This window comes from Dermacentor silvarum, chromosome 9 (assembly GCF_013339745.2).
Source record: "Dermacentor silvarum isolate Dsil-2018 chromosome 9, BIME_Dsil_1.4, whole genome shotgun sequence".
In the NCBI taxonomy this organism is placed as follows: domain Eukaryota; kingdom Metazoa; phylum Arthropoda; class Arachnida; order Ixodida; family Ixodidae; genus Dermacentor; species Dermacentor silvarum.
Window position 1 is genome coordinate 72,937,677 of NC_051162.1, and position 18,402 is coordinate 72,956,078.

The 18,402-nt window shown below is 47.1% G+C and overlaps 2 protein-coding genes across 2 annotated transcripts in view; both read right to left on the bottom strand.

The window, feature by feature from the left end:
- The window catches only part of LOC119465317 (uncharacterized), a 29,511-nt gene extending 19,946 nt beyond the window's left edge, over positions 1-9,565 (bottom strand). Inside the window, exons 1-3 of the mRNA XM_037726118.2 lie at positions 9,427-9,565; positions 2,871-2,935; positions 544-630 (exon numbers count right to left, since the gene is read on the bottom strand). Of these exons, the coding sequence (XP_037582046.1) occupies positions 544-630; positions 2,871-2,935; positions 9,427-9,475 (201 nt within the window). The 5' untranslated portion in view covers positions 9,476-9,565. The remainder of the gene's footprint in view (positions 1-543; positions 631-2,870; positions 2,936-9,426) is intronic.
- A 616-nt stretch (positions 9,566-10,181) lies between these two features.
- The window catches only part of LOC119463661 (juvenile hormone acid O-methyltransferase), a 64,012-nt gene continuing 55,791 nt past the window's right edge, over positions 10,182-18,402 (bottom strand). Inside the window, exons 4-5 of the mRNA XM_037724484.2 lie at positions 11,924-12,035; positions 10,182-10,299 (exon numbers count right to left, since the gene is read on the bottom strand). Of these exons, the coding sequence (XP_037580412.2) occupies positions 10,182-10,299; positions 11,924-12,035 (230 nt within the window). The remainder of the gene's footprint in view (positions 10,300-11,923; positions 12,036-18,402) is intronic.

Sequence of the window (18,402 nt, forward strand, 5' to 3'; positions counted from 1 at the left end):
AACGAAACCTCTTAATGACAAGTCGTTGCCAAGGCCGTTTTCGTCGCGTCAGGTTTGTCCTTTTTTTTGCAGAAGAATGGTCGACATTTGGCTCATTCATCGGCTGTTTGACCAAAGGTAAATCGTGATTGTCCAAAGCACCACAAGCAGCCAATCTTCAAGAAACTGGGACAGACATCATTGCATTGGTTTTTGCATTTATTTTTCTTTTCACGTGTCTCACAACGTGTTGCTTGTCTTCCTGTTTATCCGTACATTGTTCCTAAATACTGCAATTGTCCTGCAGGATTTTTTCTCACACTATGCGAACACCATTTAAAGATATTTCGGTGAACATGACTCTGTCTTATTTTACTAGCTTCACCTCTGATCTCTGCACTGTTCAGTGTTTAGTTGTGTCTGCATTTCATGATACACTTTTTTCGCAGGGACTCTTATTTGACCTCCTATTTGCTGACCCCTTCTGTAGCTACCGCGGCGCAGTACGGCTGCACTGAGGTAGGGTAAGGAGCTAAACAAATATGCGATTTGCTGTGAACTTACCGGGCAACGTGCACCATCTGGTAATGTCCCTTGGAATGAGCCATCATACGTATAACAGAAGTAGCCGCATGGAGACTCTAGTGTCGGCTGAAATAAAAAAAAAGTTCAGTTATTTTTGCTGTACAAAATATGTTGACACGGATCTTCAGCACAGCATCTTTACGTACTTATGTAAGCAACTGCATGCTAAATCTAGGCGAACACAACTTATACGATAAGATGAATGTTAATAAATATGGAAGATTGTGTGCCAAGTGCGCGCAATGGTTGCTTGTGGCTCGTTTATACTGATTTTGTCGCGAGGAATATTTTTGTGAGCCATTCTTGTATGTCGCATATAAAACCGTGCCACTGCCGCAAGATTTCGGGGTGGTGACGTGGCCCGAGCGTAAAATATTCTCATTCATTTCCGTAAATATTTATAGAAAAGGTTAAATCATGGGCCTGCAGTCGGAATAATGTTTACCAGAGTGATGCAGGTTGCAAAAAAAAAAAACTGACAAAATCACAAGAAAGACGTGCAACAGAGCACGCATGACCCAAGTAGGCAACATCATCGCATGTATTTTTAAGCCTTATATTTTGCTTCGCTTCTCTGTGTGAGGTCATTTCCAATAAACCTCTACCTGTACTAACGCTCTAGGTTCCTGAGCGGTTGGATTATTTCAGTGGGACCTAATCGAAATAATCGGACTGTTCAGGAATCTAGAGCGATATCCCCACAGTGCTCAAACTTTACGAAGAAATTCGTAAACTGGTATTTTTTAAAGTATCAATCGAATACCTACTTATAACGGTGTTTCTTTGAGAGATGCAATTTTCGTGACTGTGGTGCCCATTGAGTTAGGTAGCGCTGAGACGCCCACTGAGAGAGGGCGCCTCAAGCCGCCCGAAGTGAGTCACAGAAGTATTTTAGCCTAAATGGCTCGTACGGGTCCGTCGTGGATGGAATTACTTCCCCTATGGTAGCGTTGTTCACCCACGTCGACACACGATGCGGCCATTTGGTGATAGCTCAGGATAATCTTCTTGTAAGCTTTGCCGTATGTTCCAGACGTACTGAGAAACTTGAAGAATGACCTTCCTAATGCCATAGGGACTATTGGAGATCACGATCTTTCTTGCGAACGTTTATATGTACAGTATGCTTCTTCTTTGTGCAATGTTACGTTCATTTTTTTCTCGTATGTGTAAACTTATTTCTGTAATATATGTCGGTCACAGATTGTAATATGGTTGTAGTGCCTTATTTTTAGAAGTGTACTACTGATTAATGTATTACTGCATAACATGTATTTTGAATAGTATTCTATTTTGTTCAGTTTTTTCTTGTGTGCTTTCGTAATATGCTCTCTCTTACTCAAACTCCGTATGACGAATAAATAAAAAAAAGGCGAAAGCTTGCACTAGGCCGCGCAAAGGTCAAGACACAGCGAAGCTGGCCGATTTATTGCGTCTCTTGGTTGTAGCTAGGATGAACTTGGCTATGTCGAGGTTTAAATTTGGTTGTAGCTAGGCCTATACTCGTGTACGTCACCTGTGCTAGTACTGGAAAGGCTGCGGTAGTACTGGAAAGGTGCGCCGCGCCATCACGCCACCGCCACGCTATCGCCGCCGCCACATCTGGTATGGTATGACGTCATGCACCCCTGCACCGTCGCGTTACCGCCGCGCACCTTTCCAGTACTACCGCAGCCTTTCCAGTACTAGCACAGATGACGCACACGAGTATAGGCCTAGCTACAACAAAATTTAAACCTCGGCATAGCCAAGTTAAATCTGGCTACAACCAAGAGACGCAATCAATCAGCCAGCTTCGCTGTGTCTTGAGCTTTTCGCGGCGTAGTGAAAGCTTTCACCTTTTTTTCTCCTGGCTCATCGCGCCGCTGAGAAAGAGAGGCGGGGGTCGGGAAGGGAGGGAGCTGGCGAGGAGGAGACCACATGCGCATGCGCCGCGCCACTCTCCTGGGTGTCGCCGCCCTCCTGGTTGCCATGGCTACGGCGCTGCAGTTTCTTGATTCGAACCACACATTACGGCTGGCTTAAACAGCTTCGCTGTTAAATAATGGAGTCGTCCTTCTTCACGTGAAATAGGCAATGATAGCAATAACAGGCTACGAAATTTTAGTCTGACTTTGTCTTTAGCCGTCGAGGGGCACGAAAGTGGTTGGAATATGCGGAGGCAATAATAGGTGCACGGCTGGTCTTTCTCGTATCCTTATTCTCCTGGGCTTTGGCTAAAATTTCCTGAGCTGTAGTAAGCAAAACGACACGAAATGCATGCTTGCTTTGCCGCTGCTGATCGCAGAACGCTGAAACGCACTCACGCCAAAGAAGAATCCGCTGCACAGGTGTGGAGCGAAGTATTTTTGGGCCGCAACACAGGAGCTACCTGTCGGAGACAAGATGAAACATTGCTTTTTACTCACACTGGACGCATCCCGGCCCGATTATTGAAAGAAAGAAAGAAGAAAGAAAGAAAGAAATGTACTGAATGAGACAGAGAAATACAAACGCACTTGAGCTGGTGGTAAAACCCAACTGCGCAAGTGCTTTTCGTTTTCACGTTCGCTTAATTTCCCAAACCTATAAACGTCACGCAAGCAAAAGCACTGTAAAAGCATCCCTGTAACCACCTCCCTCCCTTGTGTCATGTCGAGAATTTTATTGCGATAGCAATTATATGGACACTTCCACCGGATTTCTGCCGTCGGCGTCGCCTTCATCGTGAGGTTCCGTATAGATAAAATCTTCGCCGCGCGCCGTATGCCCGAGCGGAAGCGTGCGGGTAAGCACGCTGTCACGGAGAGCGACCGCACTCAATCTTCAACGCGCAAGCAAGGAAGCGGGAAGCGAGCGCCGGAGGGAGCGGTTGGGGGGGGGGGGGCGCATTTCTACTCTGCCAACAACCACGCTCGTCGCTCGCTCGCACCGTCTCTTATCTCCACACGGCTCTGACCTTTATGCGCTGTGCATTCGCCGCTCAGTTTCCGTTGAAGCGATAGACCGCACGTACCTTCGCCCGCTGCGGCGTATATGCGCTTGCTGCCAGCATTTTGACAGTCGTTGTCTGCAGTCATTCAGTGTGATCTATTCATGTTTGTTTGTGCGCGCTCACACCACAGTAAGTAATAGTCGGGCCACATTTTCCAACGCGCGCTACACATGCAATGCTGCCCGGATCGGCAGTGCAGCGCTACAAGTGTGTCCCTTCGCACGCGCTGCCCACGGGCAGCGCTTCTCATCAACACCACCGTTTCACACGCGCCTTCTCGTGGTCATCGAGTCTCTCTTCATGTCGGTCTACTTACGCCGCAGCACACCTGCTTACTTCATCAGCTCATGTTTACTACAATTCATATTGCTACCAAAGCCGCTCACCTTACTTCGTATGACATTGCTGTGTTGCTATCGCATTCATTGCTTCGCCCTTAGGGCGAAACTGTGACATTTTTTATTGCGATAGCAATTATATGGACACTCAAAAGCAGATTTCTGCCGTCGCCGTCGCCGTCGCCGTCGCCGTGAGGTTCCGTATGACGTCAATGGAGATGAAATCGTGGCCGCGCGCCGCCGAACGCTGTATGTGCGAGTGAAAGGGCGCGAGGGACGCGCTCTTTCACGGGGAGTGAACGCACGGCGGAGAACAAACGCGCGTTCTGCGCCGTGCTTCCTTAAGGGCTGCAGAAGTAGGCGTCTCTTTCCTCCTTTACAATCACCATATATGTAGAGCAAACGCGCCTTCTTCCGATGTGCGAGAGGCCGTGGGGGAGGGGGGGAAGGGGGAGGGAAGGGAGGCGACGTTTAGCTGCGGCACCAAGTGCCTATTTATATCAGAGGCTCCGGCAACAGTCACCAACGCCGCACGCATTTTGAGCGAACGCGGGCAAAATGCCGACGGCGTCGACAACAGTTCGGCGCGTTGCCGGTGCTGCTGCATGTCCAAGTTTATACAGCTGATAAAGCTAATATCATTACTCCGTATATCTCTCTACAAATTTGCTATCGCAATTGATGCTTCACCTTTCAGGTGAAACTGCGACAACTTTTTTCTTCTGTGCTTATTTGACAAAATCTGCTACCGATTCCCTTCTCATGTCCTACCACTACATACATTGTTCCCGAATCTTATTGGAGTATATCGTTCGTTCCAAGAATATCCCTCAAGTGAAACCATCTTACAAGATCCGCATTTACCATTACCAAATATGATTTATTATTGCGATAGCATTTATTTGGACACTTCAAGCGGATTTCTGCCGTCGGCATCGTCGCTGTCGCCGTGAGGTTCCGTATAGAGTCCGACGGCGACGAAATCGTCGCCGCGTGCCGTATTCTGTATGTGTGAGTGAAAGCGCGAGAGGGACGCGCGCTTTCACGGGGAGCGAACGCACGGCGGAGCGCAAACGCGACGTCTTCCGTCGCGCGAAAGGCCGTGGGGGGACGGGAGGGCAGGGAGGGAGGGGAGGCGACGTTTAGCTGTGGCACCTAATGCGTATTTATATAAAAACGTTGCGAGGCGAGCAAGTGGTAAAGACTTCCAACGCTGCTCGACGAGTGTACCGTTCTGATCTCGTTGAAAACTTCCGAACCGCCCCCAGAGGCACCGGCCACCGTCATCAACGCCGCATGCGTTCGGTGCGAATGCGGGAAAAACGCCGACGGCGTCGACAACAGTTCTGCGCGTTGCGGATGCTGCTGCATGTCTAAGTTTATACAGCTGATAAAACTACTATCCTTACTCCGTATAGCTCTCTACTAATTTGCCATCGCAATTGATGCTTCGGCTTTCGGGTGAAACTGCGACATTTTTATGTGCCTGCTCTAGCTTGTATATTGTTAGATATTGAAGTGAATGTGATTGCTATCCTTCCTAATGCTCTCGGCCTTGGGGCATTACTGAAATTAAGGAAATAGGTCTAGGGGCAACGTAATACGGTATTTCGCTGGGGTAGTTAGTGCGTATATATTGATTGGTTCGGCCAGAATAACGTTACACGGAGATGACAGAAAGGAGACATGAGCACCGTGGGATAATAACTGAATTACCTTGTTTTTAGCGGTGTTCTTGTTCTTGACAAAGGGGCAAAAGGAGTAGTGTTCGTTTTCACCAAAGAAAACATGAAGGGTGGCTCTTGGCACATTCGGCGCCATAGCCTTAAGGGCTGCTGACTAAAAATCCCAGGATTGAGTACTGTACACATCCATAAATACTCAAGGATGTAGACCTAGGAACGCTGCCGCAGTTGCACAATTGGTAGTGCAACGTACGCGTAAAGCGGATGTTATAGATTCGGATCCTGCCGACGGCAAATTGTTTTTCAGCCACTTTCATACCTCTAGATTATCACTTGCACACTTCACTTAAAAGCTACCAAATAAATGTCACTATGTGAATATAAAATTAAGTTAAAGAATAAAAGAATAAAATTAGGTTGGAGTGCATACGGCAGGCATTGCCAAATCCTGACTGGGAGCTTACCACTGTCGTTGAAAAGAAAAGTGTACAATCATTGCATTCTACCGGTGCTAACATACGGGGCAGAAACTTGGAGGTTAACAAAGAAGCTCGAGAACAAGTTAAGGACCGCACAAAGAGCAATGGAACGAAAAATCTTAGGAGTAACGTTAAGAGACAGGAAGAGAGCGGTGTGGATCAGAGAACAAACGGGGGTAGACGATATTCTAGTTGACATTAAGCGGAAGAAATGGAGCTGGGCAGGCCATGTAATGCGTAGGATGGATAACCGGTGGACCATTAGGGTTACAGAATGGATACCAAGAGAAGGGAAGCGCAGTCGAGGACGGCAGAAAGTCAGGTGGGATGATGAGGTTAGGAAATTCGCAGGCGCAAGTTGGAATACGCTAGCGCAAGACAGGGGTAATTGGAGATCGCAGGGAGAGGCCTTCGTCCTGCAGTGGACATAAATATAGGCTGATGATGATGATGATGATGATGATGATGATGATGATGATGTTTTCCTTGGCTTCATGCTCGTACGTTTGTGATCGACAAAAATCCAGCCCCTCGGTTACTCAAGTTCTCGTTCATTCTCCCACTATCTATCTATCTATCTATCTATCTATCTATCTATCTATCTATCTATCTATCTATCTATCTATCTATCTATCTATCTATCTATCTATCTATCTATCTATCTATCTATCTATCTATCTATCTATCTGTCTGTCTGTCTGTGTCTGTCTGTCTGTCTGTCTGTCTGTCTGTCTGTCTGTCTGTCTGTCTGTCTGTCTGTCTGTCTGTCTGTCTGTCTGTCTGTCTGTCTGTCTGTCTGTCTATCTATCTATCTATCTATCTATCTATCTATCTATCTATCTATCTATCTATCTATTTATCTATCTAATGTGTGTGTGTGTGTGTGTGTGTGTGTGTGTGTGTGTGTGTGTGTGTGTGTGTGTGTGTGCAGAATTGGGGCCTCTGAGGTGGTTCAAATTGGGCCCATTTGTGGTTCAATTGGCCAGAATAAATGCGCCGCCTTGACGCAAGCCGTTTGTAGACTTAAATGTATTGAAGCGATTTTTTCGTTGTCTCTTCCAAAGGGCTTTGCATTAGTCATCGTTTCCTCTCCTAGTGGACCACGTGATCACAGAGAACAGCTGAACATTCTGCGTGAGGACTTTGTAGCGGGTTCACGCCATGAGACCGAAGCGCATTCTGACTGCCGAGGAAGTAGACTCCAAGAAGAGGCGCCTCGCTGAAAAGGCGCGTCAACCTTACGCCGCAAAACGAAATGTCAACTTGCGCGAGGTCAGCGAGCCAGCTTTGGAAGCGAACCCCGACGTGCAATTTGTGATGTTGGGAAGTGAAAACGGCCAATGTTCTTCTTGAGTGCCAACACCTAAAACAAACATCTAAACAACGCCTCACCAATCAGACGCAAACAAATTACTCGGACAACTCGTGAACTCCTTCCAGAAAGATGTGCAGCAACGTAAACGTGAATACCAGTAAGCTGACGCAGAAACATTTAGCAAAGCTTCTCTTCACATAGGCCCGAACATGCGCGTTCGATGTGCATAATACTTTTATTATGTTTCTCCGAGGTCCGAGCTTCGACTCTTTGCGATCCAGCGCTACATACGAACACCCGGCAACATCTGCGGGAACACCTATAGCGCAGTGCAGCAAAATGTGCTTCGAAAAAGACAAAGACTCTTCTTGCCGGGGCGATCGTACTCCACTGAAAGGCGCGGTTTCTCGGCCACCGCGCGTGAGATCATGGCCACACAGGTGTTCTATTATGTATGAGCCGTGCACACAAGGGCCAACAAGTGGCAGGTCTTGTAGCCTAGCCAGGCTGTTTGTTTTTTGTTTTTTGCTTTTGCCGCTGAACGTTGCTCTTGCTCAAACTACGTCTCGCGGGTACAAGAGCGGGGACGTCGTGGCAGCACTAGCAGCTAAAGCATCATCCATGGCTGGTCGATGTATGTGATGCAAACCAAGAGGAAGAACAACTTTACTGATGAATAAAAGAAAATTTTGCGACTTTGCCAAGGCACGAACAAATTGCACGCGTTGGTACCGTGCGCCGGTTCAAACATATATAGTTTCTGCAAACGCGAACACCAGAGGGAGCTGCGTGCTACGCTTTTGTTGTCTGGGGAGTCGGAGACCGCAAAGGGAAGTGGTAGAGCCTCTTGCTTAAGGAACCCCAAAGAAAAACTACCAAATCTGATTTAACTTGTCAGAGTAGTGTAAAATATTGGCCGTTTTTTTTTGCACAGGTCCTGCGTAAAAGAAATGATTATTCGAGGAAGAAAATAAAGTGACTTTCCAATATTGAAATAAATCCCATACTTCCACCCCCCCTCTCCCTTCGTCCCCAAAAAAGCTTACGTTCAGTTACGTTCAGTTAGCTCCGATTTTTTTAGCATTTAGTTAGCGTCGACAACAAGAGGGGGAAATTGATAAAGTCACTTGGAGTTCCAATAATAATACAATGTGGTGACGTCACTCTCTTTCGCTCACACTGACTTTCTACTATGCGGACCCCTTGCTTACAGCAGGTGGTACTTACTTGAAATTACACGCAACAAGTGCAAGTGCGAGCTACCACTCTATTCTAACTTGATATGCTCTTTCTACATCTCTGGGCCAAAAACCTGAGAAAAAAATTTAACCTTGACTAGGACGTTTATTGGCCCATGGCGCACCATATGCGATTTAAGAGATTACTGAATGCGTCGGCACCAATGGATACGTTCGGGCCACGATTTTACCTTCTCTTCCATGTCAAAACCTTCAAGCAGAGCATACTTAAGCACATACGCATTCACATGAACTTACAGGCACAGTAATAGCGCGGCCACTTAGCACTAGAGCGAGCCCTCAAATGGTGACCATTACCAGCAACGTGGCATTATATCAGTTGATGGAAGCATGAAGTGTTCTAGATGACAGATTGGAAATTTACGCCCAAAGCCTTATTTGGAGGTACGGTTTCTTTCCTGAGAAGAAGCAGAAAACATATAACGTTCTCGTTTAGTTCTAGCATGTTCAAGGGCTGCTTTTTATGCATATTTCGTGTTGGCTTCCTGTATCACATTGGTTGACGAGTGAGGAGAACTCTAACAACCGAAAGCGAACTCTCTTAGCAAAAAAAAAAAAAAGAAAAAACTAACGCGGAGAAAGTTTTATGTTGATAATACCTAGAGCACCACCTTGTCGCCTATGAGATACGGATTCTTAACCTCTTTTGGTGCCATTATAAAAAATTTGATTTTGCTCCTTGGACGACGCTACTAAATACTGATTGCAATAATATATATATATATATATATATATATATATATATATATATATAACAACGAATAAACTAGTGGAACCACAATGACGTACATAGCTAACGAACGCGTACTTACCAGCCAGCGCCAAAATGACAAATGCGAGGTAGCGCCCGACGTGCTCCATTTTCCGTCCGCAGCAGGCGTCGCACTGTGACTCGCACTTGCTCGAACCTTGAGCACTATTTTTCGCGCAGTGAGCTGCTCTAAAAAATAAGCATTGTTACGTGGGCCAACAAAAAAAAAGTCTCGCAGTGACTCTATGTCACAATACACAGCAAAAGGCGGTTATTTTCAAGTCGCGGATGACAAAAGTGCGTGCATAATTGATACGCTGCCTAGCCGACTTTCATTCTCGATGCTTGGGTTTCTTTAACGAGAGAAACTCTCCAAGATGTGTCCCGACACCAGATAGTTCAAAGAATAATTTGCTCCGAATATACGTTCTTTTGTCCTGTTATTTCTACAGATGAGGAGAAAAATACCAGACTAAAAAAAATGACTGTGGGATCTTGCTGGGAAGATGCGTAAGACTAGGCGATGTTGACCGTGTTTCTGTTTTAAAAAGCGAGTTTATGTTAGTGTTATTGTGCACGGTTTTTAACGTGATATTCTGGCTGAAACAACAGCAACCGAAATTTGTTGATTAGCGATTACAATCTGAATAAGTGGTTTCTGATTAGGGCTCAAGTATTTTAGCCCTTTCTAACCGATTGTTTCAATTTACCGATGTATCTGGCTTAGGCTCATATACTATTGAAACGGGGGCACATAAGCGAGAGAAAGCCAGATTTGAGCCATGTGCAGTTGCCCAGCAGATTGATGTCGGTGTGTCACTCAATGTCTGCGGCTTCGAGAACGAGGCACTGGGCGCGGAGTTTCCGAAAAGGAATAACTATGCCATGAAACTGGCGGCGCAGCTTCAGGTTGCACAACTGGCAGTCGTCATCCCTGCGATCGTTTTTATGCAGGCTACTCCAAGTTGTGAGGCGCTTAACCTTGCAAGTAAAAGGAAGAACACCAAGGAAGTGCGTGGATTAAAAGGCATCAAACAGCACTAAACGTCCATTTCAGGTGAGACGCTCGCAAATGTCACACTGCACGGTGACAAATGCTAAGACAGTTTTTTAGGATGTCCTTACTTTCTCTATATTTTAAGGGCAAATAAAACGTTCGTCTTCAACCAAAAAAGCTCAGGCAATAGCGAATCAGCCGGCATCTACCCGTAATATTGGGTATACGATGTTATCATTGCTCCCTTACAGGTCGTCGTTACTAATGATGCATCAAATACACATAGTTTTCTCGCTTCTCTCAGTCAGTACCGCATTTGCTCGATCATACCCAAGACTATTGTGCATTGCTCCGTCCAATATTTGTCGAATTGAGCGGAAACAACGCAAGAAAAAAAAAGAAATGACACGACGTGACAAAAGGAGAGGCAGAAGCTGCATAGCCTGTCCTTTTCTCACGTCCTGTTTTTTTTGCGCTGTTTCCGCTCACGTCACGAACCAACTAGACCAAATTGTAATAGTCAAACGTCACACCATTGCACCAGCACAACTCAATGGACCGCTTTAAAAAAATTGTGGCAGCTTCACACTAAGTGGTGCGAAGACTGGGCAAACAGCGAAGCTGGTGGCCCTTACCTAGCTTTAACATTGCTTTCCTTAGCTTAACTTGGTTTGGCTTGCCTTGTTCTTAGCATTGACGCGCGAGCGCGCTCGGCACGGGGACGTCACGCCAGCGAAAGCGCAGCACTCTCTAGTCCGGTGCGAGGCATGGCCGACGAGTAGTACGTAGTAGTAGAGGTTGAGGAAAAGAGAAAAGATGCATGTTTCTGCAGCCCTTATAGGGAGCACGGCTCAGCATCTGAGGGCGGGGAATGAGGAATAGAAAGTAGGAAAAGTGGAAGAAGGGGAGCGAGAGTGTAGTCGTCATCGTCTCGGGCAGGGTGTCCTTAGAGTCAGTCAGCCAGCATCGAATCGGCAAGGTAGCAGAGTACGACCCTGAATACCGTGCTAGGGCTGCGGGCTGGGAACAGCAGGTCCGTGCTGGAGGCTGAAGGTAGGCCCATGCGGCGTAGTTGAGCCACCATGGTGGCTCGGTGTTGGTTGAGTGCGGGGCAGAAACGTAGGAGGTGCTCCAGTGTTTCGTCTGCCCCGCACTGTGTGCAGCCTGGTGAGTCAGTTCTAGCCAGGCGGAAGCTCCGGGCGGCTGTCCAGCAGCAGCCAATCAGTAGGGGTAGCAGGAGGGATATCTCCCTCCTTGTCAGTCCCTGGTCCGGCAGCCGTGTCGGGGGACTCCGCCTCGCGACGCGTGCGTCGGGGTGGCAGCTCAGCAGCAGTCGCTGCAAGGTGCTCCTGGAGTAGTAGTCTGAGGCAACGACTGCCGGGCTGATCGCCGTGTCCATGCCGTTTGCTTCCTATGCCAAGGCATCTGCCTCTTCATTGCCCGGGATTGCCACGTGTGCAGGGATCCAGTGCAACGAGACATCGGTGCCACTGGCGCGGAGGGCGTGAAGCTTGGTTACCAAGAGGGCTGCACTAAGGCCAGCCCTCTCCGGGAGACACACGACCTGGAGAGCTGCTCTTGAGTCGCTGGCCACCACCACAGGTACTCCAGGAGGGTGTGCTGCAAGCAGGTCTGCGGCGAGGTGAAGGCCCGCCATCTCAGCAGCTGTGGAGCTGGCCGAGAAGGAGAGTCAGCAAGTCGATGCCCTGCCGAGCGCGGGGGCCACACAGGCTGCAGTGGCTGAGCCGGTGTCGGGGAGGACGGAGCCGTCCGTGAAGGCGAGCAGTCTCCCTGCCAGCTCTTCCTGCAGCTTAGAGGTGGCCACCTGCAGCAGGGTGGCCTACGAACGCCGGATACGTCGTCCGTGCTTCGCGCTCTGGCGAGGGCAACCTGGGAGAGGGTGGTAACCTCGGCGAGCAATGACGTCACGTGCATCGCCTAGCAACGCCTCGCACCAACTGTGCGAGGCGTTGCTAGGCAATGCGCGGTGACGTCATCGCCAGGCGCAGTTTTCGGCTAACGCTCCACGGCCCAACCAAAAGCATAAACAGCTCCGCTGTTAAAATTTAGAGCCTTTTCACTACTGTGAAGATGGAAGCCAGTGAAGCTGTGACTATGGTGGGTCTGCTATAGTGAGTATTGGTATAGTGAATTTATATATTATCATTATTGAATATCTTGAGCGTCTTCGGCATGTTTGGCAGAGAGCAAGGACACCAGCGTCCTGTTTCGCCCGGCGTGATGGCGAAGCAGTGTGTTTGCACTAAGTCCACCCCATCGTCATAGACTAGCGTATGAGGCGCAGCGTTCATAGCCGCGGAACACTGCGTGGCATCATCAGGCTCCTGACGTCAGGATCCTGGAAGATGTGGTGAAACTAGCGTCCGTCCTATAGCGAGTTCAAAGGGCAACTGCTGATAACAGCGCTAGCGCGATCTCTACGTCACGAGACAAAGGGGCACAACGATTGGTGGGACGTAACGCCGCCGAGTATCGCGACACTTGTGAAAGAGGCATTGGCGGGGAAATAACAATGGGCCATCCATAATCCGTTTTGACACCTATGCTAAGGCAGAACTGGCGGGAAACCGCCACGCACATGGAGCCAAACCCCCACGCACATGGATCCAATGCTGATGATGAGAATTTTTTTGTACACGCGGACAGTTTCGCTGTAAAAAACAATATTTCAAAAGCCTGCTCGAATTTCAACAACCTTTATTTAGTAACGTCAAGAGGGTAGAGACCCTTTTAATAACATGCCTATTTACGGCACGTATTCGTCATTTCGCTGCTGCGGTATAGCAGTGTTTTCATCCTGACCAATATGCTGCTATAGCCCCAAAAATTTGCGACTAAGTGCCGTAGGTAGGCATGCTAATGAAAGGACGTGCCATCTCGACGTTCCTAATTGATAGTCATTGAAATTTGGGTGACGAGCAATAGAATGAAAAAAGAGAACGATTAAAATTCGTAGATGCTGAGTGGAATCGAACCCACATCATAAGGGTTCCTGAAGGACAGCATCCCGACAACTTAGCAGGCTGCTCCACAAATGCAGTGCGCAGGTGCGACTTTTGAATTAACTTCTTTCACACCAGCGCTTTAGTGAGCTGCGCCATGAATGCACAGCTTATGTGCCGCTCGTCAATACACCTCTTGCCAGCTTGGGTTACTCAGTGTGCCACTGCGTGTGCCGCAAACAGGGGACGCACGCACTGGCACGCACTGGCACTGGCACGCACTGGCCGCCACGCTTCTCGTCTTGGAGGCCACGCGCGGACTTAAGTGCGGAAGAGGAACCCGGTTGCCGCATGAAGGCTGTTTCACATGATGCGATTTTCATCGCACCGGAAGTGCGATTTCCGTCGCATGCGACGAAAATCGCAGTCGCACTGTCGACCCCACGATTTTCGGCGGCGACCAACCGGTTGGTCTCAGCGTCCGAACGTCGCAGCTGTCGCTGCGATTTTTCGTAGAAATTGCGCCGACAGCTGTTTCGTGGTTTGTTTTGGGAAATGGCGTCGGTCGCTCAACACAACGTTTATAGATACTTTTTTTGTGTATAAATGTTGGCTCAACAAGCCTCGAACAGTGTACCTAATTGGGTGGAGCCGTGGATTGCGCAATCGGTACGTAAAATCAGCACCGACAGGCGAACAGTGCAGATAAAGTCTCGTAGGTCAGATTCGGTTCTGTGATTTCTATACGTTTGTTGACATTCTACGTTGCTAATCACGCGACGCTTTTTTACGTTGGCTTCAGATGCTGATAGTACGTACTTTTGCGTGCTTTTCCGTTATTCAAACGAGCTGCGAGTTGATAAATACTACGAGGTGTCCCTCACGGGAAGACATGGCCTTCGGATGTCCCAATTTTCTGGTTGTACAATTGCTCGCGATATACGAAAACGCCATAGTTGTAGTGCGGTATGCTTTTACGGACGGAACAATTCAACGAATGTGCAACTACGGACAAATACTGCGGTCAAATGGTCCCGCTATACGCGTGACCATTAAATTGCAGTCGGTTGGTTAGGGCTTTCAGGCGCATTTTCCCCAATGAATGATCTCATTTCATGGTTCTCTTAATTCCGCTGCGAGACCCGACTGCTTGTCAAGCTCGCAAATCGAACGTGCAAACTATATATCGTAACGAATGCTCTAAAATAGCATAATTAACGCTTTGACTGGGAATAAACAGCATCGTCAATTTGTTCTTCAAGCATTATTATAAAGAGTTTTATCTGATTTTTTTGATGTATCATTTTTCTCCTGCACAAAAACCAACAAACCTTCAGTGTGTTGCAGACTTTGTATCCTTATTGCATCTGTATTAACCCTCACATTAAAGGTAATTGCATATTTCATTAACTTCAGTGCATCGAGTTACTTTTGTTTATGCTGGTTGTGAACATATCGCCATACTCTAAGAAACTACTTCGCCATAAACATCCTTGCCTTTTCTTGCTTCTCTGTCTCTACTTCCAGTAAAAGACAGCAATAATGCGATAAAGGCAGACACCTTGTTTTCATAAGCAGTAGATAACTCATTAAACAAAACCAGATCAAAATTATGCAGTGAAGTCAGCCGGTTGCATCCCTTCCTGTGACTGATAGCATCTTTTCAAGTGTGGGTGGTTCTTGCATGTCCACAGCTCATAAAGTGTGCAGACGCATCACGAGGCAATGTTGCCAATGAGTTAGCAAAACATGTGTTACTGCATAAACTCGTATAACCACATTCCATCATTACTCAGCCGCACTTGCTCTTACTCCTATTAACCAAAATTATACTGAGCTGAGCTTGCTCTGACACATATTCATCAAAATTCTACTCAGCCGAGCTTGCTCCGGGACATATTCACCAAAATTCTGCTTAGCCGAGCTTACTTTGACTCATATTCACCAAAAACTATACTCATCCGAGCTTGCTCGGACTCATATTCACAAAGATTCTACTCAACTGAGCTTGCTCTGACTCATATTCACCAAAACTACGCTCAACTGAGCTTGCTCTGACTCATATTCACAAAGATTTTACTCAACTGAGCTTGCCCTGACTACCACGTGACAATATTGACCAAAAGTTTACTCAGCTTAGCTAGCTCTTACTGATATTCACCAAAATTCAACTCAGCCAGGCTCACACAAACTCGGCCTCATGGTTAGGTCCAAGTCTTAGTGAGCCAACGTTTCAGTGAGTTCACCGAGCTATGTATACATTACATTATGTGACTTGTGTGGTGCACAAGCAAACATTGCATGATAACGTGTGGCATGGGATGAAATAAGGACAACTGCACACATTGCAGTTAGTTTTATAGAATTTAATTGACCGTTGCGTGAAAGGTTCGCCTCATGTCGATTCCAGCAAGGGTATTGTATCTGCACCATATTTTTTTTTGCAAATGCTGCTGGTTATCTTGGCCATTACTGAGTGGCCACATTTTGTACATTTCAACACAAAGTTGAATAAATGACTGTGGTGCAATATATTAAAGAAAGATGCCTGTATCACTGCAAGTACAACAATCAGAACATGATACAAACACATGCACATAAGATGACACAAATGCTAAATACATAAACAGATGGAATCAGCTAGCCACCAGCTATTGAAAAAAAAGAAAGAAAAAACACAGGTCAATGCTGCAATGCGACCACGTATAACCATTCCCCTTGCCAGGTAGATGGGCTATAGGAGAAACACACGTGCCACCTAGCAGTTACCTCGAGGTAGCAGCTATGGACGCTGTTGCATTCACAGCTGGCCACTCAACCGCTCAAATGTGTTCAGTCTGTAAGTGTACTTAGGCACACTTTTTATTGTCGATATCTCAAAAATTTAATGTGGCTCCTCATACAGCGTAAGCTGTTATGGGTTCATTCCAATAACTGTTTCGGTTGGCACTCTTGCCCGCCAGGAGTCGCAGAGCTATCGCCAGGAATGAGGAAAAAAAAAAACTTTTTGCCGCCGGGATCGAACCGGGGCACTCTGTGCGGCAGCGAGCTACTCTGCCACTGCGCTACGCCAGCGCTTGCTAACTGCTGCGGAAACATGCCCCATACACGCGTCCTAGCGCGCGAGCAGTAACTTGCGATGTCAAATGCGAGCCGCGTAGCGTCGATACTTGCACACTTTGAATTGCAGGTGCATATTCTTGTACTAGGTGGCACGCCCTGTAGCAGTTGCATAGGCAGCGGTACAAGGTAGATAGAGAAGTTTCTAGGAAGAATAGGAAGATTAAGGAGATGCATATAAATATGCTAGAATGAAAATATGTATAGCATACCTGAATAAATCAAGCAGGCTAGGTGATTATTTGTCACCACCCCGCTTCAAGGCGATGCAAATAAATAATAATAATAATAATAATAATAATAATAATAATAATAATAATAATAATAATAATAATAATAATAATAATAATAATATTATTAATAATCAATTTATTTATTTGCCCAGGAACAACCATGAGGTCTAAGTGCTGGCGCACGCATACATAGAACAAGAAAAAAATACAGTAGGGTAATACCAGTAAAAGATGAATAAAAAGCAATGAATAAGGGAAGTTGAACAATATGTAAAACAAAAACACAACAACGGAAAGCTCGGAACAAAAGAATGACAGCGAGTTGTGAAAAATATCAAGGTCATGAAAGTGGGCGTTACAAAGACTCTGTATTCGGTGGAAGGTTGAGTGTTGGTGGTGACAGGCAGCAACATGGAAAGGGCTGTGTTCTCTCGTGATCTCCCGCGGAATACGAACATGATACAACTGAGGAGTTCGTGTCACATGAGGATACCGTGAAGGAGTCTGAAAAGCAACAGAAGGTCAGTGCGATTACGTCAGCAGCGAAGTAAGGACAATCGAAATAACCCAACAGTGCTAGAGCAAGGCCCAGCGTCCGTGTTAGCAAAGCGGTGATGATATATGTTTAGAAAAATTTTCTGGACTGATCTACAATGTCACTGTTGGATCTAGAAATGCCGTTCCAGACGACCAAAGCGTATTCGAGTTGAGGAAGACAGATGGTTGTGTACAACTTGCGGAACGGTGTAGGAGAATTGAGTTCTCTCGATAGTCGGCAAACATAGCCAACAGTGCACATACTCCGCATTGCAACGCGTTTAGTGTGAGCTTAAAAGTGTAAGGTTGTATAAAAAAAGTCGCAGTTTCGCCCGAAAGGCAAAGCATCAATTACGATAGCAAATTATTTGAGAGTTATATAGAGTAAGGATAGTAGTTTTATCGGCTGTATAAACTTGGACACATTCGCTTACTAATGAATTAACATGCATGGCGTCAGCGCGCACAAGCAAACATGAATAGGTCACACTCTATGACCGCACACAATCACTCTCAAAACGCTGGCGTGAGCAAGCGCGCCACAGCAGCGAGCGAAGGTTCGTGCGGCCTACCGCTTCAACGGAAACTGGGCGGTGAAAGCACAGCGCATACAAAGGTAGGAGACGTGTTGCAGATAACTTTCAAGATGCGGTGCGCGCGACCGCCTGCCGCCGCGCAAAGTACGCAGTGGCTCACAGGGCAGAAGCCGCAACCTCCTCCCTCTCACGCTGCCTTCCCGCTTTCCTCCTTTCGCCTGCGTGATTCCAGTTCCCCGTGCGCCCGCTCGCAACATACGCCATAGCCTCATATATATGGATACGCATTTGGTGCCGCAGCACAACGCCGCCCTCCCTCCCATCTCCCAACAGCCTTTCGCGCAACGAAAGACGTCTTGTTTGCTCTCCGCCGTGCGTTCGCTCCCCGTGAAAGCTCGCGTCCCTCGCGTGCTTTTACGCGCACATACAGCGCGCGGCGATAATTTTATCGCCCTTGGACTTTATACGGAACCATACGGCGACGGCGACGACGACGCCGACGACAGAAATCCGCTTGGAGTGTCCATATAATTGCTATCACATTAAAAGTAGACCGAGATCATTGGTCTCACGGACCTTACGCAATGTTACAGAATCTACTTAATGAGAAAAAGAAATGCTTGCTGTTTTATGGATGAAAGTCATGACTTT